This window comes from Macaca fascicularis, chromosome 13 (assembly GCF_037993035.2).
Source record: "Macaca fascicularis isolate 582-1 chromosome 13, T2T-MFA8v1.1".
Lineage (NCBI taxonomy): Eukaryota > Metazoa > Chordata > Mammalia > Primates > Cercopithecidae > Macaca > Macaca fascicularis.
In genome coordinates this window covers 60,563,847-60,590,078 of record NC_088387.1, presented here as the reverse complement: position 1 = coordinate 60,590,078, position 26,232 = coordinate 60,563,847, and the positions used below count along the sequence as shown (strand labels likewise).

The 26,232-nt window shown below is 38.1% G+C and overlaps 1 protein-coding gene across 13 annotated transcripts in view; it reads right to left on the bottom strand.

Moving 5' to 3' along the window:
* USP34 (ubiquitin specific peptidase 34) overlaps positions 1 to 26,232 on the bottom strand; it is a 288,078-nt gene that overhangs the window by 178,837 nt on the left and 83,009 nt on the right. For 12 of the 13 annotated variants that reach the window (XR_012422341.1, XR_012422342.1, XR_012422343.1 and 9 more), the window contains 5 exons: positions 20,638 to 20,705; positions 17,808 to 18,000; positions 16,019 to 16,080; positions 7,726 to 7,807; positions 7,549 to 7,641 (listed from right to left, as the gene is read on the bottom strand). Coding sequence is in view for 10 of the 13 variants with exons in the window: in XM_045369231.3 (XP_045225166.2) it covers positions 7,549 to 7,641; positions 7,726 to 7,807; positions 16,019 to 16,080; positions 17,808 to 18,000; positions 20,638 to 20,705 (498 nt within the window). In the remaining 3 variants the exon portion in view is untranslated. The remainder of the gene's footprint in view (positions 1 to 7,548; positions 7,642 to 7,725; positions 7,808 to 16,018; positions 16,081 to 17,807; positions 18,001 to 20,637; positions 20,706 to 26,232) is intronic. The other variant, XM_074011693.1, reaches the window with a different exon arrangement.

Below are 26,232 nucleotides of genomic sequence, written 5' to 3'. Positions count from 1 at the left end.
AAAGCTGCTCAATATTACTAATCATGAGAGAAACGCAAATCAAAAGCATGAGATATTATCTCACACCTACGTTGTAACAGCTATTATCAAAAGGACAAAAGATAAATGTTAGCAAGAACGTGGAGAAATGGGAATCCTTATACACTGTTGGTGGGAATGAAAACTGGTACGGTCATTTTTGAAAGCAATATGGATGTTCCTCAAAAAATTAAACAGAACTATCTTATGTTATGATCCACAATCCCACTTTGGATATATATCCAAAGGAAATGAAATCACTATCTCAGAGATATCTTCACTCTCACATTCACTGCAGCATTATTCCCAAGAGCCAAGATACGGAAAAAAACTAAATTATCTTTCCAAAGATGAAAAAACAAAATGTGGTGTACATATACATACACACACAGGGATATTATTCAGCTTTTAAAGAGGAGGAAATCCTTCCATTTTTGACAACATGACTGACCCTAGAAAACACTATGCTAGGTGAAATAAAGCAGACAGAGAGAAATACTGCACAGTCTCACATGATCAATTTAAAGTAGTCAAAGCAGCAGAGAATACAGAAGGACAGAGAAATAAGTTGACATCGGTAAAAGGGTATAAAATTTAAGTTCTTCAAAATGAGTAAATTCTGGAGATCTCACATACAGCAATGTGACTATAGTTAACAATACTGTATCGCATACATGAAAGAAAATGGTAACTATGTGAGGTAATACATGTGAATTAGCTTCATTGTAGTGATTATTTCAACTATGCACATTAAAACATCAAGTTGTACACCCTGAATACATAATTTTTATATTTATATAGTATTCCAATATTTGCCTATATCTCAATTTAAAAAGAAAAACAGACAGATAAATTATATGCAAATTATATACCTGATTTAAAATACTAATATCCAGAATATTTTTTGTAAAACTCAAAAGAAAACCAAACAAAACCCAATCAAAAATGGGCAAAAGTCATGAACAGACATTTTTCCAAAGCAAATATGCAAATAGCCAACGAGCACAGGAAAGCATGTTCAATATGATCAATCATCAGGAAAATGCAAATAAAAAACACAATGAGATACAAATTCACACCTACTAGGATATCTGAATTTTTTTTTCAAAAGGGAAGTAACAAGTATTGGCAAGGATGTGGAGAAACCAGAACCCTCTGGTGTCACTGGTGAGAATGTAAAATGGTGCAGCTGCTGTGCAAAACAATTTGGTGGCTTCTCAAAAAGTTAAACACAGAATTACCATGTTATCCAGACATGCTACTCCTAGGTATACGGTTCTGTATGGCTTAAGGATAGGGATACCTTCTGAGAAATGCCCTCTTGTGAACATAAAAGTATACTTACACAAAAGATGGTAAAGTCTACTACACACTTAGGCTACATGCTACAGTTTATTGCTCCTGTACAGCATGTTACTGTACTGAATACTATAGGCAACTGTAACTCAATGGTAAGTTTTTGTGTATGTAAACACAGAAAAAGTAATTTGTTGCACTATACTAGGACAGCTATCACAATGTCACCAGGTGACAGGAATTATAATAAGCTCCATTATAATCTTATGGGACCACAGTTGTATATGTATGTGCTCTGTTGACTGAAACATGCTTATACAATGCATGACTATATATACAAAATAACTGAAAGCAGGAAACTGAACACATATTTGTAAACCCATGTTCACAGCAGCATTGCTCATAATATCCAAAAGGTGGAAACAACCCAAATGTCCACTGATGGATGAATAAAATGCTGTATATACATATAGTGGAATATTAGTCATAAAAGGAATGAAGTTGTAATGTATGCTATGACATAGACTGACTTTGGAAACATTATGTTAGTAAAGTAAGCCACACAGAGGAAGACAAATATTCTGATTCCACTTATATGAGGTACCTCAAGCAAACTCATGGAGACAGAAGACAACAGAATGTAAAACAGCTGAGCGTGGTGGCTCACACCTATAATCCCTGCACTTTGGGAGACCAAGGCAGGTGAATGGCTTGAGCCCAAACACTGGAGACCAGCCTGAGCAATACAACAAGACCCCATCTCTACATAAAATACAAAAATTAGGTAGGCATGCTTTAGTCCCAGCTACTCTGGAGCCTGAGGCTGGAGGGTCACTTGAGCCCAAGAGTTTTGAGGCTGCAGCAGTGAGCTGTAATTGCGCTGCTGCATCCAGCACGAGTGATACAGCAAGACGCTGTCTCCAAAAAACCAATGTAAAATAGAAGAAACCAGGGGCTGAAAGGAAGGAAATTAAGAGTTGTTGTTTGATAGGTACCAACTTGTTACTGGTGATGAAAATGTTTTTGCATACAGAAAGTGGTGATAGTTACATAACATTATGAATATTTTTAATCCCACTGACTTGTACACTTACAAATGGTGAAAATGGTAAATTTTATGTTATGCATATTTTACCACAATATAAAATAAAAGGAAAATACAAGAAAAAGAACATATATATTAAAAGCCTTCGACCAAGGCCAGGTGCGGTGGCTCATGCTTATTATCCCAGCACTTAGGGAGGTGGAGGCAGGTAGATCACTTGAGGTCAGGAGTTTGAGAACAGCCTGGTTGACATGATGAAACCCTGTCTCTATTAAAAACACAAAAATTAGCTGATGTGGTGGTGCACATCTGTAATCCCAGTTACTCAGGAGGCTGAGGTACAAGTATTGTTTGAGCTCGGGAGGCTCAAAGAAAATTAAAGTTCCCATCAGACACGAAACTTACAAATTTCTGAAAGATTAAAATGACTGGGAATATCTTTTTATTTATTTATTTGTTTGTCTGCTTGAGACACAGTCTCACTTTGTTGCCCAGGCTGGGGTATGATGGCGTGATCTTGGCTCACTGTAACCTCTGCCTCCCGGGTTCAAGCAATTCTCCTGCCTCAGTCTCCTGAGTAGCTGGGATTACAGGCATGCATCTCCATGCCTGGCTAATTTTTGTAGTTTTAGTAGAGATGGGGTTTCATCATGTTGGTCAGGCTGGTCTTGAACTGCTGACCTCATGATCTGCCCATGTTGGCCTCCTAAAGTGCTGGGATTGCAGGCGTGAGCCACCATGCCCAGCATGAGAATACCTTTTTAAAATGTAATAGGTAAAGAAGTTGTAGCTCAGAGTAAGCTGTAAGAAAGCTATTGAGGAGGTAGGTGAGACAATCTTCCCAATATAACTGAGAAAGATTCTGGGCTCAGAGTAACAGATATGATGGACAGAATGAAGAAACAGAGATGGAGACGGGACTTAAATGAAGTTCTCCATAAAGAATGATTCTGTCAGCCATCCATCAGTCAGAAAAACACGAGCAGCCAACATATAGGTAACCCATCCACCAGAGATCTTCCCTGGGGGAGGAAACTATATAAAGTAATTGCAAGTAAATATAGATACTGGTACTGCTGCACATTCTCTCATTTAGAGTCCTACAACCTGAAATGAAAGCTTGATGAGACAAACGAGAAAAGTACAAGTAGTTACGCCTCCAATACTATTCCCCGAGAAGTTGCCAGACAAGAGTTCCATTTGAGAGACAGCACTATTAGAAAAGTATTTTATGAAACTCCAAAGTATATACAACATATATCTAGTTGTCTTGTAGAAATATGAATGTGGCCAGGTGTGGTGGCTCACACCTACAATCCCTGCACTTTGGGAGCACAAGGTGGGAGAATCGCTTGAGCTCAGGAGTTAGAGACCAGTCTGGGCAACAAGGCGAAGTCTCGTCTCTGCAAAAAACACAAAAATTAGCCAGGCACAGTGGTGTGCATCTGTAGTCCCAGCTACTCAGAAGGCTGAGGTGGGACAGTAATTTCAGCTCAGGAGGCAGAAGCTGCAGCAAGTCAAGACTGCACCACCGTACTCTAGCCTTGGCAACAGAACAAACAGCAAAGGCATATGAAGAGACCCACAACATAAAAAATCCAGTACAGACAAGAGACATGAATATGTAATAGAGGAAGAAATAATCCCTCCTAGTAACAGTTCCTGAAAGGGCAAGAAGGAATAAGATTCAAATTATGAAACTTAATATAGAAACAGCCATTGCAGTGGCCAGACTATAACTCAAGTATAGTTATAACTTCACAAGCTAGCAGTATGCAACAATGTCTTACAAAGCAATAATAAAATAAGTTTAGAAATGCACACACACACACACACACAATTAGCCAGGTGGTGGCTCGTGTCTGTAGTTTCAGCTACTTGAAAAGTTCACTTCAGCCCAGAAGTTCAAGGCTGCAATGAGCTAATTACACCACTGCGCTCCAGCCTAGGTGAGAGCTGGAGACTCCATCTCAAACAAGCACACAATGTTAGACACGGGAAGCCAAAGAAAACACATTGAAAACCTACCGCGGGCCGGGCGCGGTGGCTCAAGCCTGTAATCCCAGCACTTTGGGAGGCCGAGACGGGCGGATCATGAGGTCGGGAGATCAAGACCATCCTGGCTAACATGGTGAAACCCCGTCTCTACTAAAAAAAATACAAAAAAAGTAGCCGGGCAAGGTGGCTGGCGCCTGTAGTCCCAGCTACTCGGGAGGCTGAGGCAGGAGAATGGCCTGAACCCGGGAGGCGGAGATTGCAGTGAGCTGAGATCCGGCCACTGCACTCCAGCCTGGGCAACAGAGCAAGACTCCGTCTCAAAAAAAAAAATTAAAAAAATTAAAAAAATAAAAAAATAAAAAAAAAAAAGAAAACCTACCGCGAAAAAGCTAAGAATTCAGTGAAGGCTCAAGGCAAACAATCATTAGTAATGAAAAATATTTTAATTATATATAACTCTATATCTCCATCACTAAATAAAAGAAATAACAACATAATGGAAAAATTTAAATATAGTTGAAGAAATCAATTTATAATAGCAATAAAAAAACAAATTCCTAAGATTAAGCAGAGCACGAAATAAAAATCTATATACAAATAACTTTGAGACTGTGAATAATGCAAAAGAAAAAAGAAAAGGAGTATCATACTTTGGACAGGAAGACAGAACTTAGGTTCTCAAATTAATCATCATTAACACAATGAAAACATTTTACGTCAATACTAAAATTCACATGAATAAATAAATAAGACAAGTTATGACAATAATGAGGAGGGACTAGTCGTCTCAGGCATTTTAAAATATTACAAAGATACAAGTAAATATAAAGAAAAAAAATAGTATAAACTCAACGAACATGTTCTTAAAGGACCAGAAAGTAAATATTTTAGGATTATGGGTGACAGGGTCTCTGTTATGATTACTAAACTCTGCTATTGTGCTGTGGAAGCCACCATGGACAATACGTAAAAAAACGGGCACATCAGGCCAGGCGCACTGGCTCACGCCTGCAATGCCAGTACTTTGGGAGGCCAAGGCAGAAGGATTATGAGGTTAAGAGATTGAGACCATCCTGGCCAACATGGTGAAACCTAGTCTCTACTAAAAATACAAAAATTAGCTGGGCAGTGGTGTGTGCCTGTAATCCCAGCTACTTGGGAGGCTGAGGCAGGAGAATTCCTTGAACCTGAGAGGCGGACGTTGCGGTGAGCCAAGATCATGCCACAGAACTCCAGCCTGGGCGACACAGCAAGACTCCATCTCAGGGAAAAAAAAAAAAAGAAGAAGAAGAATTGGCATGTCTATGTAGCAAAAATTTCCAAAAACACATAGTTGGCCCACAGACTATAAATTTACCAATCCCTGGTACAGATCATAATTATACATACAAATAGGTCAGTCTAGAAAGTTCAAAAAATGACCCAGTCAAGACAAAATTGGCATCTCAAGTCAGAAAGAAGAGTTGGTAAACAAATAGAATTGGAAAAATTCTACAACAAAAAAGGGAGGAAAGTTGGACACGTACACAACACTTTAAGCCAACATAAATCCCAGCTGGATCAAAGATTAAGATATATAATTGCAATAGAAAATATACAGGAAGAAACTAAAGGAGAATTCTTTTATAATGTTGTCAATGGAGAAGGCATTTCAGACCAAGATACAAAATCCACAGACCATTAATAACTACAACCACAAATATGAAACTGAACAGTAAAAGCCACCTTAAGCAAAGCAAAAGGCATCAAACCAGGATACAGTCATAAGTTGTAATCACAAACAAAAGATCAATTTCAGCGACACATAAAGAGCTCCTAATTGATAAATGGCAAAAAAATATGAACAATTCCAGAAAAAGCAACAAAATGGCTCTTAACACAAGATTTGCAAACTCACTCATAATAAAAGAAACACAAATTTAAAATACCAATGATATCACTTCTCACCCATCAGGTTGGCAAAGATCATGAAATTTAATGTGCTGATGAAATTAAGGGGAAAGTGAAACTGCAATACCAGTATCTACCACAAGCAAACCACACGTATACTTTAACCTAGTAATTCTAATTCTACTTGTAAGTAGGAATTTATCATAGCTACACAAAAGTTTTACACAAGGATGAAATAAACATGTTAGAAGTTACTTATTACAGCATTGTTTGTAACAGAAAAGACTCGGGGGGCCAGGAGTGGTGGCTCATGCCTGTAATCCCAGCACATTGGGAGGCCAAAGCGGGTGGATCATGAGGTCAGGAGCCTGAGACCAGCCTGACCAACATGGTGAAACCCCATGTCCACTAAAAATACAAAAATTAGCTGGGCATGGTGGCACATACCTGTAGTTTCCCAGCTACTCAGGAGGCTGAGGCAGGAGAATCACTTGAACTGGGGAGGCAGAGGTTGCAGTAAACCAAGATTGCGCCATGGCACTCCAGCCTGGGCGACAAAGCAAGACTCCATCTCAAAAAAAAAAAAAAAAAAAAAAAAAAGGGCTGGGGAAAAAATACTGCCCATAAATGGGAACTGGTTAAATTAATTATGGTGCATACATTTAATTAAACACTATACAGTCTTCCAAGAAGATGAAAAGCACTTCATATACTGATGAGTAATCTCCAGAACAAAGAAAAAAAAGAAAAAAAAAAACCAAAGCCAAGTCTGGTTGGTATGCTACATTTGTGAAAAAGAAAGAAAAAGAAAAATGTATATAGTTCACTATTTATACAAAAAAAAAACTCTGATATACCTGAGAGGATAAGAACTATAAGCCTGAGAGACGGGGCAAAAAGGAAAAACATGTAATATATCTTTTATATTTACTTTCGGAATTTTGAATCATGTGGACATATGCCTATTTTAAAAAATAAAAAAAAAGTATAATAGACAAGAAACATATCAATAAAATAATTCAAGATAGAAGGGTAGACTGTATAAATGAGAATAACAGGAAAATGTCTCTTTATTAAACCAGGATGGTTTCATGAAGAAGCTCCAACTGACTGACTCTGATTTCCTTCCATTCTACCAGTAACATAGTAAGACACGGACTCGGAAGCCAGATTTCACTCCCAGCTTGTCCATGTCTTGGTCTCCTTAGCTATAAAACAGGGTAACAGAATTTACCTCATAGAGAAGCACTTACAACATATGATAAGCAAAGCACTCAATAAACGTGAGCTGTTAGTATTACCTGTGCTGCAGCCCAAATGCAGTCAATATGTTGAGTACTTAGTCGCCCTTCTGCTGCCAAAAAATTCAAAATCACTTGGCATTGTTTGATAATCTGGAAAAGAAAAACTTAATATCAATTTTTTTAAATATTCTTCTCTATCAACAGAACAGAGAAGTCATGTAATTATCCACAAACCTCAATGTGTAAATTTGGTCCAAATATATGCTCCACCACATTGTTGCTAATAAGCCAGTCTGCAAGTTCTTTTGCAATGGACCTAAAGTAATAAAAAATAGTACATTAAAAAAATATTGTCATCTTTAATCATGTCTAAAAGGTAGACTCAATTGAAAACCTAAATTTGTTCCCATAGGAATTACAAAGAATTAGATACAATCAGTTTTACAGAATACTACAAAGCATAACCAGAATGAAGTATGATACTGAATTTATAAATTCGAATTCCTTGAGTTTATAAACAAGCAACAAATAACTGAAACACTAACAAGTAACACCAGGTACACAGGTGTAACACTGAATTAGTGATGTATTATCCTACTCGAGGTCTTTGCCTTCCCACTTTTTAATTTCCATAGTATGTACTGAAGCACTCAGGAAAGGTTTCCCAGTATGCCCTTTATAATGACATAATATCAGGAAAGCAGATTACCAAAAGGATGAACAACAAAAGAATTACCCCCAAGCCAAACTGTAAGTCTCCTTGCTGATACTATTGAAGATTCTACTAATAGATGAAAAGTAAAGTAACCGACAGTCATGTACTGCATAATAATGATTTGGTCAATGACAGACCAAAGGATGGACCAAATATACAACAGTGGTCCCATAAGATTAAAACTGACGTGAACAATTCCTATCACCTAATGTCACTGTGGCCACCATGTCATAGAGCAATGCATTACTCACACGTTTGTGGTGATGCTGATGTAAACAAATCTACTGCACTGCCAGTAATACAAAAGTACAGCATGTACATACAGTATATAAAACTTAATAAATGACTGTTGCCAGTTTATGTATTTACTATACGTTTTATCTTTAAAGGATACTCTTTCTAGTTTTTAAAAAAAGAAAGGCATTGTCAGCACGGGAGATGACAGCTCCATGTGTATTATTAAAAAGTAAAACAAAAAAAAGAAAATAGCTTCTTTTTTTCTTCTTAGGATATAAAGAATAAGGATATAAAGAAAAAACACTTCTGGATAGCCATATAACGTGTTTGTATTTTAAATATTATAAGAGTCAAAACATTAAAAATTTTTTTAAGTTTATAAAATTAAATAAAAAGAGTAAGCTAAGGTTAATTTAATAGTGAAGAAAAAAACTTTTAAATAATTTGTGTAGCCTAAGTGTACAGTGCTTACAAAGTCTACAGTAGTGTAAAGTCACATCCTAGGCCCTCACATCCTCTCAGTGCTCACTCACCAACTCACCCAGAGCAACTTCCAGTCCTGCAAACTCCATTCTTGGTAAGCGTCCTATACAGGCAATACCCTATTTTATCTTTTTTGCGGATTTTTTACATTATTTTTTCTACAGTTAGATATGTTTAGGTACACAAATACTTACAGAGCATTACAAATGCCCACAGAATTAAGGACAGTAACATGCTGTACAGGCTTGAAGCCTAGGAGCAACAGGTTATACCACCTAGGTTTGTATAACTTTGCACAACGAAATCACCTCATGATGCATTTCTCAGAAAGTATCCCTGTCATTAAGTACCATATGACTACATTATAAAATGGGTGGAAGAAAATAAGCTTCAAAATAAATTGTACAATAAAAGGTCCCCAATTTTTTCAGCTATATTATATACAGATAAACTAGAAGGATTAAGTAATTTACTTTCTTATTACATAGCCAACAAAGAATTTACATTCTGTAACAGAATTTTATGCTAACAATTTTTATTTATTTAAAAAAAACCACTAGGAATTAGACACACGGGCCTCAAAGGGTAAAACATTAAAAATAAAACTAGGTACATTTTACCTATTTCTGAGTAGCCCTACTGAAGTTATGATCCATAAGATTCAACTCTCTGATTTACATAATAGTTCAAGAAACAAAATTAATTTAAAAAAAAATCCCACTATTAAGTAAGTCTATTAAAGAACACTAGAAGACCCAGGCTGGTGCTGTGGTTCACACCTGTAATCCTAGCACTTTGGGAGACTGAGGTCGGGGCGGGGGCCAACTGCTTGAGCCTAGGAGTTCCAGGCCAGGCTGGGTAACATAATAAAAGCCTGTTTCTACAAAAAATAAAATAAAATCAGCCAGGCATGGTGGCTCATGCCTGTGGTCTCAGCTACTAAGGAGTTGAGGTGGGAAGATCATTTGAGCCCAGGTCAGAGCTGTAGTAAGGCGTAATTGTGCTGCTACACCCCAGCTTGGGCAACAGAGCAAGACACTGTCTCAAAAATTTAAATGGGAGACCAGGGATTTTCATAATAACGATGCAACTATAAAATTGGACAGTATCATTAACAACCACTATTCGGAGGTCTGAAAACATACATGCAATGGGGGTCAAAGAAAGTGGGAAGAGGTGCCAGAAAAAGTATCTGAATACCTCAAACTTCCCAAAGTTGATGAAACACATTCATCTACACATCCAAGCAAGAAGTAGAACAAACCCCAGGAGGATAAACACAAAGAAATCCACATCTATACATACTGTAGTCAAATGATTCAAAGCAGTGAGAGAAAAACAACTAAGCATATACAAGGGAACCAGAATAAGATTAATAGCTAACTTCTTATCCCAAACAGTAACAGAGCTACATAGGAGCAATGTTTTTTATCTTATTTTATTAGAGTTAAATCAGTATGTCAAGAAATTAAATGCATATTTAACCCATAAAAACACTAAGAAAATTGAGGTATTTTTTAAATCAATGGAATTAAAATGGCACACTAGAATCTACGTATACATTATAAAAATAGACAGTGAAGGAGAAACAGAGAAACAAGATATGAGATACACAGAAAACCAACAGCAAAATGACAGATGTAAAACAAGCTATACAAAATTATTAGGGAATTAAGAACTGTCATCAAGACAGAGATTATACGATTATATATTTTTTTTAAAGATCCAACCATATGCTACCCCTAAGACATACTTTAGGTTCAAAACAAGCAGACTGAAAATAAAAGAATGGAAAAAGATAAATCATGCCAAAAATAAGCTTAAGAAAGGTTCAGGGGTTACACCAATATCAAATAAAATAGACTAAGCCAAAAAAATGTCTGAAAGAGACAAAGAAGGACATTTAAAATGAAAAAAAGAATCAAGTTATCAGGAATACATATGGACCTAACAAAAGAATTCCTGAAATACATGAAGCAAAAACTGATGACAGAATTAAAAGGAGAAACAGACAATTCAGCAATACAGCTAATTCTTGTTACTCACATTAGTTATATTCTACAGAGTCACTGCAAACACTGAATTACCTAATGCTGAACCCTTGGTCCTACAGGAAATATGTACATAATATAGATATCATACACAGATTTTTAATGTGAAAAACCTCTCATACTGGTTGATTCTATTTTCTCTATTTTATAAAAGAGAAAACAGCGTGGCCGGCTCACACCTGTAATCTCAGCACTTTGGGAGGCCAAGGCAGGTGGACTGCTCGAGGCCAGGAGCTTAAGACCAGCCTGACCAACACGGCGAAACCCTGTCTCTAACCAAAAATACAAAAATTAGCCGGGTGTGGTGGCAGGTGCCTGTAATCCCAGTTACTCAGGAGACTGAGGCAGCACAATAGCTTGAAGTCAGGAGGCAGAGGTTGCAGTGAGCTGAGATCGTGCTGTTGCACTCCAGCCTGGGCAACAAACAGAGCAAGACTCCATCTCAGGAAAAAAAAAAAAAAAGAAAGAGAGAGAAAATGAGGTTCAGAAGCGTTTAGATGCCTTGCCTGAGGCCATCTCCTATGTCTAAACAAGTGCTAGGGTTGGGATTCAAACCCCATCCAAGTGGCGCCAGGACTTCTTATACTCCACCACACTGCCCCTCAGCACCTCCATCTCCATATTCCATATTTGTGAAGAAAGAAAAATATTTTTTCTTCTCTTCCATGGTTTCTATATTTGTGAATTCATCCATTTGCTGCAATTTATTTGTATCTCCAAAATCAGTATTTGTGGCATTTTCATAGGCACTCACAGACATACACATAGCAGTGAAAGATTAGAATTTTCCAACATGCACATTCCTAACTAAAGTCAAACAAGGTGGCACTCTGTCATCTTGCTTCAGAGCTCATACAGAGACGACTAAATCTGCAAACACTCAGGATCAAATGTATTTGGAGACTTCAGTATCCTTTTTTTTTTTTTTCTTTTTTTTTGGACAGACTCTTGCTCTGTTGCCCAGGCCGGAGTACAGTGGTGTGACCTCGGCTCACTGCAACCTCCACCTCTCAGGTTCAAGTGATTCTCCTGCCTCAGCCTCCCAAGTAGCTGGACTACAGGCGCGCACCACCACACCACCAGGCCCAGCTAATTTTTGTATTTTTAGTAGAGACGGGGTTTCGCCATGTTGCCCAGGCTAGTCTTGAACTCCCGACTTCAGGTGATCCACCAGTCTTGGCCTCCCAAAGTGCTGGGATTACAGGCATGAGCCACTGCACTCGATCTCCTACTTTCAATAATAGAGAGAATGAGGCAGAAAATGCAACAAGAATATAGGAGACAGACAACAATGCTACAAACCAATTTGACCTAACAGACATCTATAGAACACCCCATTCGACAACAGCAGAATGTACAGTCTTCTTAAGCACACACCGAACAGTCTGTAGTACAGACCACATTAAGCCATAAAACAAAACCAAGAATCCAATTAAAAACTGGGCAATGTTGTGAACGAAGAAACATTATGGTAAATAATCACATAAAAAGATGTTCTATGTCAACAATTAGGGAAATGCAAATTAAAACCATGATGAAATGCTACTTTATATCCCCAAATGGCAATAATAAATCTAGATAATAATAACTGCTGGCAAGAATGCGGAGAAACTGGAAACCTCCTACAATGCTAGTGGGCATGTAAAATAATGCAGGTATACTGGAAAACAGTTTGATAGCTCCTATAAAAGTTAAAGGTAAACTAATCATATAAGCAACAATTCTAATCCTAAGTATCTACTACAAAAAATGAAAACATACGATCACAAAAGGACTTTACATAAATGTTTATAATGGCATTATTTATACTAATCAAAAAGTAGAAACACGCTGGGCGCGGTGGCTCACGCCTGTAATTCCAGTACTTTGGGAGGCCAAGCGGGCGGATCACGAGGTCAGGAGATCGAGTTCATCCTGGCTAACACCGTCAAACCCCATCTCTACTAAAACTACGAAAGATTAGCCAGGTGTGGTGGCGGGCGCCTGTAGTCCCGGCTACTCGGGAGGCTGAGGCGGAAGAATGGCGTGAACCCGGCAAGTAGAGCTTGCAGTGAGCTGAGATCGCGCCACTGCACTCCAGCCTGGGGGTCAGAGCGAGACCCTCTCAAACAACAAAAAAAAAAAAAATGTAGCCGGGCGCGGTGGCTCACACCTGTAATCCCAGCACTTTGGGAGGCCAAGGCAGGCGGATCACGAGGTCAGGAGATGGAGACCATCCTGGCTAACACGGTGAAACCCCCGTCTCTACAAAAAATACAAAAACAAATTAGCCGGGCGTGGTGGCGGGCGCCTGTAGTCCCGGCTACTCTGGAGGCTGAGGCGGGAGAATGGCGTGAACCCGGGAGGCGGAGCTTGTAGTGAGACGAGATCGTGCCACTGCACTCCAGCCTGGGGGTCAGAGGGAGACTCCGGTCTCAAAAAAAAAAAAAAAAAATGTAGAAACAAACCAAATATCCATCAACTGGCAATTGATCAAGTGTGGTATATCCATACAGTGTAATACTATTAAGCAATAAAAAGGAATAAAGTACAGAGACAAACTACAATCTCAATGAACCTCAAACAAGAGTATACTAAGTGAAAAGAAGCCAGATGAAAAAGATCACTATCATTTGATTCTTTTTAAATGAAATATCCCAAAATGGGTAAATCTACAGAGATAGAAAGTAGATTAGTGAAGCTGGAAATAATAGGTACTGGCTACAAATGGGCAAAAGACATCTTTTTTAAGTGATGGAAATGTTCTAGAATTGGACTGTGGTGACAGTTGTGCAACTCTAAAACTTTACTATTGTAAAATTCACTGCACTGACTTGTATATATAAAACAAGTGAATTTTATATGTATATGTTAATAAAACTGCTTAAAAACACCCAGTTCACAGCCGCCACAGTATTTACCACATACTTTTTCTCTTTACTCCAATTTTCTCACACTGTATACACACTCTCCCTTCCCATTTTGAACTCTTTACCACCAGTCCTCGATACTTTTACTCTCCTCTCTATTCTCTTAAACATGTCTTTAGGATGTATATTCCTTGCATTTGTTACTGGAATTCCTTCTTATTCCCCTATTCACTGTTTTCACACAACACCTAGCCTGAATGTGTTATTACTGCAGTGAACATTCCAAATTTTTAATCCTTTTCACAGGGGATGAGAGGAGTATGAGTATCACATTAGCAATTATATAAGGTTCTCTTTAAGCGGTCTTGCAGAGGTAGAAGGGTGAGGGGACATAGAGGATGAAAAGGAAAATCCAGAGCTGTAGGTTTCTTTTGTTTGTTTTGTTTTTTTTCCGAGACAGAATCTTGCTCTGTCACCCAGGTTGAAGTGAAAATGGCACTATGTCGGCTCACTGCAATCTCTGTCTCCGGGTTTAAATGATTCTTGTGCCTCAGCTACCCAAATAGCTGGAATCATAGGCATGCGCCACCACACCTAATTTTTGTTATTTATAGTAGAGATGGAATTTCGCCACGTTGGCCAGGCTGGTCTTGAAACTCCTGGCCTCAAGTGATCTGCCCACCTCAGCCTCCCAAAGTGCTGGGATACAGGTGTGAGCCACTGTGCCTGGCGCAGAGCCGTAGCTTTATAAATACATTGGATATGGTCTACATAATGTCTTGACAGTGTGAAATAACACTTCTAATATGATCCAGAATGTATAAAGCAATGAAAAATTCTAGGCAACACATTTTAAGGGGACTACTGACAAAGAATATTGCCAGAGATGAATGACTCATATAGTGATAAATTCAAAAACCATACCATATAAAGAACAACTGGGAGAATAAGAACTCTTTAGTCTAAAGGGAAAAAAGAGTCAAGAGACAGTCTCTGGTTTCCAAATTCAAGACCTAAGTTCAACTGAGATTAGCACCTTAGAGCAGTAGTAAGATCAAGTTACACTAAAGAATGACTCACACGTATAATTACGAATTTTCTAACAAAGCATTACAACTCTGTTCCAGAAGATATTCTACCCTACTGTTTAGATTTTAAAAACTGATTTCTCTACTAGATGAACAATTAAATGGAATATATATATTTCTCAGAACCCAAGAAGTCTAAGCTATAAAAACTACTTTTTAACTCCCAATGTGATGTTATTGGAAATGGGGCCTTTGGGAGATAATTAGGTCATGAGGGTGGAACCTTCATGAATGAGATTAGTGGCCTAATAAAAGGGACTCCAGAGACCTCTCTGCTTCTTTCCACCATGCAAAAATAAAAAAAGAAAATGGCAGTCTACAGTCCAGAAGAAGGCCCCACCAGAACTTGATGATGCTGGCAACAACCTGATCTTGGACTTCCAGCCTCCAGAACTATGGGAAATAAATTTCTGTTGTTTATAAGTCATCCAATCTGTGGTACTTTGTTGCAGCAGCCTGGACTAAGACAGTGTACTTTCTGAAAACTATCAGTACCATATTCTTCAAGATTAAATTCTCTAGTATAAACAGTATGCTTTCATACCGTGATAAATAGTACTATATGTTGGTATATGCTTTTAAAAGAGAGAAATGTGGCCAGACGCAGTGGCTCACACCTGTAATCCCAACACTTTGGGAGGCTGAGGCAAGTGAATGGCTTGAGTCTACAAGACCAGACTGAGCACTTTGGGAGGCTGAGGCAAGTGGATGGCTTGAGTCTGCAAGACCAGATTGAGCAACATGGCAAAACTCTGACTCTACAAAAATTAGCCAGGCATGCTGTCATGTGCCTGTAGTCCCAGCTACCCAGGAGGCTAAGGTGGGAGGATCGCCTGACCCTGGGAAGTTGAGGCCGTAGTGAGCCATGGTCCCACCACTGTACTCCACCCTGGGCAACAGAGCAAGACCCTGTCTCAAAAAAAAGAGGGAGAGGGAGTTACGTTACAGACAGCATAATGTTCTGAAAGCTTGATGAAAACTGCACAAGTTGTCACGGGGCAAAGAATTTCTAGTAAAAATTTTAAATCTAAAATTAGAATTTACCATATAAACAACTGTACATTAAAATGGTATACTTATATATAAATTAATGCTCCTACTTACGTTTCTGTGTCTGATACTAATGATTCATTATTGCACACATCATTGAAGGTATGGAGTTGATTCTATGATTAAAGAAAAGAAATTAAGGGTTTTTATTTCCAAAATTATTCTTGCATATGTCAGCAAGTACTAAGAAACATGGTAAACTGATTGACATATGTAGATCACGATAACTAGATTAACATTACAAAATCTAAGACATAATCAGAGACATACGCTTCTCAATTAGTAAAACTACTTCTGTTATATTAAAATACTAAGTAAGGGCCAGGTGCAGGGGCTCACACCTGTAATCCCAGCACTTTAGGAGGCCGAGGCAGGTGGATCACCTGAGGTCAGGAGTTCCGAGACCAGCCTTGCCAACATAGTAAATCTCCATTTCTATTAAAAATACAAAATTAGCTGGGTATGGTGGCACGCGCCTATAATACCAGCTACTCAGGAGGCTGAGGCACAAGAATCACTTGAACCCAGGAGGCAGAGGTTGCACTGAGCCAAGATTGCGCCGCTGCACTCCAGCCTGGGCAACAGAGTAAGAGTCCATCTCAAAAAAAGGGAAAAAAAAATTAAATTCATTCCGCAAATAGTATTCTTTATTACACTAAGCACACTAGAGAAAACAAAGCTGAGTAAGTAAAAAAACACAACAATCTAATGCAAGAGAGCAAGTAATGTCATTACAGACAAACTTTCAGGAAAGGCTTCCTAGATAAATCCACTCAAGATTTAATTTATCTGGGACAATGTCAACAAGTATCTTATGAAGCCCGGTACACAAGTAAACGCTAGCTACTTCAGATTTTCAGTGTGACTACACTACCAAAACAAAACAAAACAAAAACACAAACAAACAAACAAACAAAACAGTAATGTGGCCAGGTGGGGTGGCTCATGCCTATAATCACAACACTTTGGGAGGACGAGGCGGTTGGATCACCTGAGGTCAGGAATTCCAGACCAGCCTGGCCAACACAGTGAAACCCCATCTCTACTAAAAATACAAAAAATTAGCCAAGCGTTGTGGCTCACACCTGTAGTCCCAGCTACTCAGGAGGCTGAGGCAAGAGAATCACTTAAACCCGAGAGGTGGAGGTTGCAGTGAGCCGAGATCATGCCACTGGAATGGGACTCCATCTCCAAGGAAAGAAAAAAAAAAAAAAACCCAGAAATGTAAAGGAGTAAAGCAAATGGGGACTGTAACAAACCGGAGAAAGCATGTTCATTCTGAAGGATAAAGTTAATTACTTAGTTCTAACAGACTGTCGTTATGCAAGAATACAGACCCAAGGATACCAGGCCTTCTTCCAACCCCCTCACCAAGAGAAGCCAAGAATACAGATTTTTATGTTATTTTGTCCTACTTAAAAACAGTATTTAAGACTATTCAAAACAAACATTTAGTAAAATTTGGCCTACGGCCCAATAATCTATGGTTTCTGCCTGGAAAATTAATTAACTGCTTATGAAGCCCTCCAATTATTCCTCTTTCACAAAACATCTATAAACATAAAAACCTGAATAGTTTAAAAAGACAAAAACAAAATGATGAAAGAGTTGGATCCGGAAATCAAATGGACCCACAGTATAAATCCATATAAATCTAAGTTTCAGACTTTTTCATCTTTAAAATAAGAGAAACACAGAAATTATTTGTGAAGGCCATACAAAGCAATCCATGTAAAATACTTAGCACAATGCCTAGTATGAAGGGCTCCATAGTGGGTAGTAGTATTATGATAGACCAGAAAGCAAATAAACAATGACCAAAAATAAAGCAAACACAGCTTACTGTTATCTGACTCAATCCAGCCAACCTCATAGTCAAAGTAGGTGACATAAAGTACTTAAATGCAAGATCTAGGCTTTCTTTATCAAAGCATAATGTTGTATCCAGTGGTTCTTTCACTGTGCTCCACATTAAGTCAGCCATGTTACGAGCTGCACTCTGTCGTAACTCCTGATCAGAGAGCTTGCATAAATACCTGAAATGATTCAGAAATAGAAAATACATAAAAACTCAAAGCATTTTAAAAGACCACTCAATAACTTAAAATGTACATTGTAAGCATTAACGTTTTTTTGTGTCCAAAACCCACAAACCTCTGGTTTTCCTCTCAGGCCCTGCCTAATCTCTTTGGCAGATTCCTTCTGTGCTGTCCAACCTTTCAACATTAGTGTTCCTGAAGGCCTGTAATGGATTACAAAATGGCCACAAATTCCTCCCATCATTATATGTACAAGACTTTGCAATGTGACTTAGCTATTCCTCTCATCAAAAGGTGTAATCTGTTTCTACACCCTTAAATCTGGGCCTTGCCATATGACCTGCTTTGGCCAGTGAAATATTAATAGACATGACATAAGGGGAAGCTAGAAAAGCCTTTGAGCTTGCCTTCTCTTGCTGGGAACTCTAATCACCACCAAAACAAGGGACCAAGGTTAGCCTGCTGGATGAAAGAGAAGTATCTGATGCTCCAACTGACATGAAGCCAACTGCAAGACATATATGAGATTCCCCCTCACCCCACAAGACCAATCAGCATGGCAATCACACAATGTGGGAACAAGGCTAACCTAAACCATCCAGTTTCAGCCAAGTCAATACAGATCAACAAAACTGCCCAGCTAACCAGAGAACTGTGAGAAATAATAAATGGCTGTTGTTTTATATTTTCTTTTTTTATGAAACAAAGTCTTGCTTTGTCACTCACGCTGGAGTACAACTGCTCAATCAGAGCTCACTGCAGCCTCGACCTCCTGGGCTCAAGTGATCCTCCTACCTCAGCCTCTCTGGTAGCTGGGACTATAGGAGCGTGCCACCACCACCACCAGTTAAATTTTTTCCCTTGCGCAGAGATGGAGTCTCGCTATGTTGCCCAGGCTGGTCTCGAACTCCTGGGCTCAGGTGATCCTCCCGCCTCGGCCTCCCAAAGGGCTGGGATTACAGGCATGAGCCACCATGCCTGGGTGGCTATTGTTTTAAGCCACTAAATTTTGAGAGATGTTTCCTTACACAGCAAAACCAACTGATACAGAGTTCTATCTTAGACTCACTTCTATTCTTTCCCTGTATGCTCTCCTCAGGTGACTCCTGTGGTTTTTAAATACCATCTTTACACTCACAACTCTTAAATTAATGAAACTATTCTGAACTACAAGTTCATATTCCCAATTTGCCAGTGCCACTTAAAGACAAGAAGACTTTGAGAGGCCTGTGGGACATTTAAGTTCTCCTAGATTTTCACATCTCAGTAATGATATCCACACTACAAATAAAAAATTGAGGAGGGGGGTGCTGAATGTCATCCACATGTAGAATACTACCCTTTTCTTTATACCCTATAATGACCAGTCTTACTGATTTTATTTTCACTTACATTCATCCAGTTTTCAAAATCATCATTAACAATCCTACTACAAGTAATCATCATTTTCCTTCCAGGACTAATACATAAACCTTTCAATTGGTCTCCCTCTAGCTTCTATTCCAGCCACCCTATATTTATGATCCACTAAAAAGCCAAAGAAAACTTTTAAAAAATCCTGAAACATCTGCTAAAAACCCTTCAATAGATTCCCATTGAAAAAATTAAATCCATACTCCTTACAGTGGCCTACAAGGTCCTGAATCACCTGCCCCTGCTTATCCCTCCACCCTCATAATTATATCCCCTTACACATTATTCTCCACACCAATCTGCTTCTAGTTTCTTCTTCATAACTTTGAAGTTATGCTAACTTCAAAGCCTATACTCACATGTTCCTTCTACAATACATCTTTCTGATAATCACTTGAATAGCTGACTCATGTCCTTAAGATATCACCTTTCAGAAAGGCCCCATACTCCCTCTGTATCACACTAACTTACTTTCATAGCATTCATCACTATCTGATTCTTTGCCTGATATTGTCTCCCAAAAGTTGAGTAGTACTGTGAAAAAGGGAGACACTCAAACCTTTGCAAATGAGAAAAAAAGTACAATACTCCCATAAATGTTATCAATAAAATATGCAGAATCCTGACAGCTCATACTTTAATTCTAATCAGTACAACCCTTTCTCCATCTTCTTAGGCTTCCTTTTTAGGTTGAGACTTATAAAATTCAAATGTCACCTCCCGTTCGATGAGACCTTCCCTGTCCCCATATTTAAACTGTAACCCACCCTCTAGAACTCTCAATCCACATTTGCTATTTATCTTATCATACTTATCACTTTCTGATGTAGTATTATCATCTACTTCTTTTGTAAACAGACTGCACAAGAGCAGAGATTTTTGCAATTTGTTTTCTTCTCTGCTATATCCTCAGTGCCTAGAATGTAACAGACACTTACTGTATATTTGTTGACTGACTAAATACAGTGGAATAACCATTATTAATTTCTTTAATTCTTTTTACATACTCATGTAAAAACAAGTCCAACATAATTTGCTAAAAAGTAAACATTAAATATAAACCCATATATGTGCATAAAAAACACTATATTCCAAACTGTTACTTGAAATTTTCTCTAGAGGATATGACTATAGGGGACTTTCAAACAATATAATTCTGTATTATAAATTGTTTAAATATATTACATTGATAATCAGGGGAAAGAGACTTTATAAACTTACCTAATAACATAGGTCCTAAAAGGTATAATGTGCTGCATGACAGCAGGAATATGTAGCCATATTCTAATCTATATAAGAAACATAAAAACAACATTAATGCCTAACAAATATGTGAAATACATATGTCTTTCACTAATGAAAAACAAGAGCACTGGCCAGGCGCAGTGGCTCACGCCTGTAATCCCAGCACTTTGGGAGGCTGAGGCGGGCAGATCACGAAGTCAGGAGTTTGAGACTAGTCTGGCCAACACAGTAAAATCCCGTCTCTACTAAAAACACAAAAATTAGCTGGGCATGGTGGCGCACACCTGTAGTCCCAGCTAGCTGAGAGGCTGAGGCAAGGGAATCACTTGAACCCTGGTGGGGAAGAGGATGTGGTGAGCCTAGATTGCACCACTGCACTCCAGCCTGGGCAACGGAGCAAGACTCCGTCTCAAATAACAAAATAGAACAAAAACAGGATCATTTAATATTTCGATGCCTCCAAAATTACATATATTATCAATTATGAAAAGAGTATAGTATAAAACAGAATTACACATGTATCAGGAAATTTTACCTATATCTTATTTTACATAAAGTCTTATCTAAAAAATTAATCTTAGCTTCTTGCTGAAAAGAAAAAAACCATCTCTCAAAGTAATATTTTCTTACCAAATAATTATCTATACCTCTTTGTATGGTAGCATCCCCAATACAAGACACTGCATTGGTTTTTTAATCATATTAGTTTTTAACTAATCATCTCATTCCTTCCTAAAAAATTTCAAATTACCCATACTTTCTAGTCACTTCAATATCCATCTGAAACAAATATATTTTACAGTCACACACTGATTACAGTATCAACAAGTACTTACTGAAATAAGCTCTTACTATAAGTAACTTACAACTTAACGAAATCATAATAAAAGTTATAATAAATATATTTCCTTATTTTTTCTGCACTATATTTTAACATTTATAAATCAAATGTGAATACATTATAATAGTTTTATTTTCAAAAATAGTAAGAATAAAAATCCTAACCCAACCATCAAACAAAAAACTCTGATACTTAGTCTTGACACAGGCAGGAGATACAAATTAAATACAAATCTGGACAGGCGCGGTGGCTAATGCCTATAATCCCAGCACTCTGGTGGGAGATCACTGCAGGTGTATCACTTGAAGTCAGGAGTTCAAGACCAGCCTGGCCAACATGGCTGAAACCCCGTCTCTACCAAAAAAATACAAAAATAAGCCAGGCATGGTGTCACATGTCTGTAGTTTCAACACTCTGGGAGGTTGAGGTGCGAGATTCACTTGAACACAGGAGGTGGAAGTCTGAGTGAGCCAAGATCGCATCACTGTACTCCACCATGGATGACCGAGCGAGACCTTGTCTCGAAACAAAAAAAAAATGTTTTTTTTTTTAATGAATTTGGGAATACAGAATGTAGGGATTCACTTTAATCAAATAAAAGACGTCTATAAAAATCCTGTAGTAAATACTATGTTAATGGTGAAAAGTTAAAAACTCTGCCTTCTGAGACTAGGAACAAGACAAGGAAGCCCTAATTCCACTTGAACTGAAGGCCCTAGACAGTGTAATAAGGTAAGAAACTAAATAAAAGGCAAAGGACTAGAAAGGAAGAATTTAAAATAATACTCTGAGATAATATAACTGGAAAACTCAAAATAATTATCAAACACTGAAACTGAAGAGTTGAGCAAAACTGCTGCTTAGGTTAATATAAACAAATATGTACACACCTATATATACACACATACAACACCCTATGCTTTTTTCTTACACACCAGCAACGAATAACACAGTTTTCAAAAAGATTCCCTTAACAACAGTATCAAAAATATCATGTGTCCAGAAATAATCTAACCAGATAGGAGACCTCTACAGAAAAAGCTGGAAAACAATTAAAGAACATGTAAATAAGGAGACATATGCCATATTTGTCGTGAAGATAATAGTTCTCCCGAAATTCATCTATAGATTCAGTGCAATCCAAAAAGGTTTATGTGCAGAACTTACAAAACTCATTTAAAGCACAAAAGTCCAAGAAGAGCCAAAACTCTCTAAGAAACACAACAAGGAGAGGTTGGGTGCAGTGGCTCACGCCTGTAATCCCAGCACTCTAGGAGGCCGAGGTGGGCAGACCACCTGAGGTCAGGAGTTCAAGACCAGTTTGGCCAGCATGGTGAAACTCTGTCTCTACCGAAAATACAAAAAAAAAAAAAAAATGAGCTGGGAGTGGTGACGCACACGTGTGATCCCAGCTACTTGGGATGCTGAGACAGGAGAATCACTTGAACCCCAGGAGACGGAGGTTGCAGTGAGCCAAGATCGTCCCACTGCACTCCAGCCTAGGTGACAAAGTAAGACTGTCTCAAAAACAGAGGAGAGGAGAGGGGACCAGAGGGGAGCGGAGGGGAGGGGAGCGGAGGGGAAAGAAATACGACAGGAAAGTAGCACTTGCTTTCCCAGAGAGCAAGACTTCTTGTAAAGTTTCAATAATTAAGGCAATGGGCAAAACAGCACAAAATTAAGGAAACAAAATAGTGTACTGTGCCAGAGAGCCCAAACCCATGCACATAAAGACATCTGATTTGGCTCAATGTAGTGATGAGGCATGAGTCACCCATAACCAATACTTTTGGAGGCCGAGATGGAAGGATCACTTCAGGCCAGGAGTTCAAGACTAACCTGTTCAACAAAAGTAGTACTACAGAACAAAGAAATGACTGTCTTTGTGACACTGTTAGGAACACTGGATATCTCTATGAAAAGGAAAATGAATCTTAATCCCTCCCCGAAACTATAAATATAAATGTACTGCAGTTGATTGAATAGATCAAAATATGAAAGGTAAAGCAATGATACTTGTTTCCTGATCAAGGAAGCAAGAAAAAATAAAAACTTTTCAAAGAAACAAAAACTTTGGCCAGGCATGGTGGCTCACACCTGTAATCCCAGCACTTTGGGGGGGCCGAGGCACGCGGATCACAAGGTCAGGAGATCGAAACCATCCTGGCCAACATGGTGAAACCCCATATATACTAAAAATACAAAAAATTAGCTGGGCGTGGTGGCAAGTGTCTGTAGTCTCAGCTACTTAGGAGGCTGAGGCAGGAGAATCACTTGAACCCAAAAGGCGGAGGTTGCAGTGAGCAAAAAAAACTTTGTAAGTATTTTCACGGCCTTAGAGTAAAAAATGACTTTTTCAATCAAAAATGAAAACCTTAACCATGAAGAAAAACACTGACAAATTATACAATATGAAGCTTGATGCATAATATTTCTTAAACACAAGAGTGAAAAGCAACATGAGAGTGGAAGATATTGGCAATACATATATCAAACAAAAGACTTCTACCTAAAAAGACTTCTATCTAAAACACATAAGGAACTCCTAAACATCAGCAAGAAAAAGACAATCCAATTTTGCAAATGGGAAAAGATTTAAACAGGTACTTCGCCAAAGAAAAAAAAAAAAAAATCCAAATAACTAATATGCCTATGAAAACGTGCTCATTCTCATTAGTCATTACAAATATATAACAGATCAGGTGCAGTGGCTCACACCTATAATCCCAGCACTTTGGAGGCTGAAGCAGTTGGATCACTCTGAGGTCAGGAGTTCGAGACCAAGCTGGCCAACATAGTGAAACCCCTTCTCTACTAAAAGTACAAAAAATTTAGCCAGGCTTGGTGGCAGGTCCCTGTAATCCCAGCTACTTGGGAAGCTGAGGCAAGAGAATGGCTTGAACCCAGGAGGTAGAGACTGCAGGGAGCCAAGATCACGCCACTGCACTACAGCCTGGGCAACAGAGCGAGAGTCCATCTCAAAAACACAACAAAAATTGTATATATTATATACATACACACACACACACCCTACTGATAAGAAATTCCACTAAATATATATCCAAATTAAATGCACACACATGTGCACCAAAACACACATAAAAGAATGCTGACACCCATATGAACTGTAATAACCTAAATGTCCATCACCAGTAAAATAAACTGGTATATTTTAAAAGATTATTCAACAATAAAAATGAACATACTAGAAACACATGCAATATAAATTTCAGCATTTAAAAAAAGTAACCAGGCATGAAAGAATGCACAGTATGTGATTCTGACTGCATGGTGAAAACCGACAAAACCAAATTATAGTGTTCAGGGATATAAGATTAGGTGATAAAACTTTAAAAAAAAAAAAGCAGGAGAATGATCAGTATTAAAGTATGAATTGTGTTTATTTTTAAAGAAGAAGAGATGGAATAGTTAATGGCCAGAAGAACTCATAAGGTAGGCTTCTGGGGAGTTGACAATGTTCTGTTTCTTGGTTTGAGTGATGGTTAAATGAGTATTTGCTTTGATAAATCACTGAGCCACATGTTATCACTTTGTGTACGTTTCTGTATGAATGTTATTTTTCAAATTTTAACAAAAGGTTAAAAAATCCTATTTTATACAAGATACATCGGAGGACATAGGTATATCTTTTATTTTAGAATACACAGACACAAGTGAGTAAAAATTTCAATAAAAAATACCAAATGAAAAAAATGTAAATACAAGAATAAATTTTAATACAAAAAAGAGCTACCATTTACTAAGTCCTTAATATTCCCATTGTGATAAATGAGAAAAGTAAGGCTTATAAAACTAATGAAAACAAAATTACATACTATGCAACAGAGGTACAATTCAAACCTAGGATTATATCGTTATAAAAATCAGCATTCTAACACTACTATAGATTCCATCATAAAAACCAAATTCCATATGCCATTAATCCTACAGTGTGTCCTTTATCATATTTTACTGTAAGTTTTGAGCTTTTCAGGTTTGCATCTCCCCAATCCCTGCTTAGTGCTAACGGAATTCTAGCAGCCCTCCTAACCTCTACGTTAAAACTCTCAAATAGGGAAAAAAAAGAAAAAAAAAGTTCCTTGCTCCCTCTAACTGCAGAAAAACAGCAGTCTGCATCAAACCTAGTTCTGACAAAGTGGCATCATGAAAACTTAATTTCCTATTCTCCTATCTAGTAGACAGATATAAAAAAAAAATGTAATCCTACCCTAGCTTCTGATATTAAACAGTCTTTGCTAATATATTTCTAAAAAGCAGTCTTAGGACACTGAGCATTCAGAAATTGTTACTGTGTCCCCCTCTATGTTACTTAAGCCCTACAAGCTTGTACCTTTGACCCACATCTCCTACTTAATAATTTGTCTAAAGCATATTTTGTGTGACGTTCTTTTGTTAAGCCTCATTTGCACTTCTTTCTCCTCCATAACAAAATAAATCCCTTGTCTCTATTGGATTCTTTATAAATAAAAGGTGTAATCTATGAGATGACAAACTCAGGCAAAGAGCTGAGGGCTGAGGAACGATACTGTAAGCTAAAACCAAATGTAACTCAACAAAAGTAGAATTAACTTTCATGTGGGTCTCAGTGGAGAAACTTGTGTGTCTCTGTGTTCTATTTCTCTAAGCTGTGTTAAATGTTAGTAAACTGCATTTGCAAAGTAAGAAAACTATATAAAGATCTTCATTGTTTTCTTGTGGGTGCAGCTGTT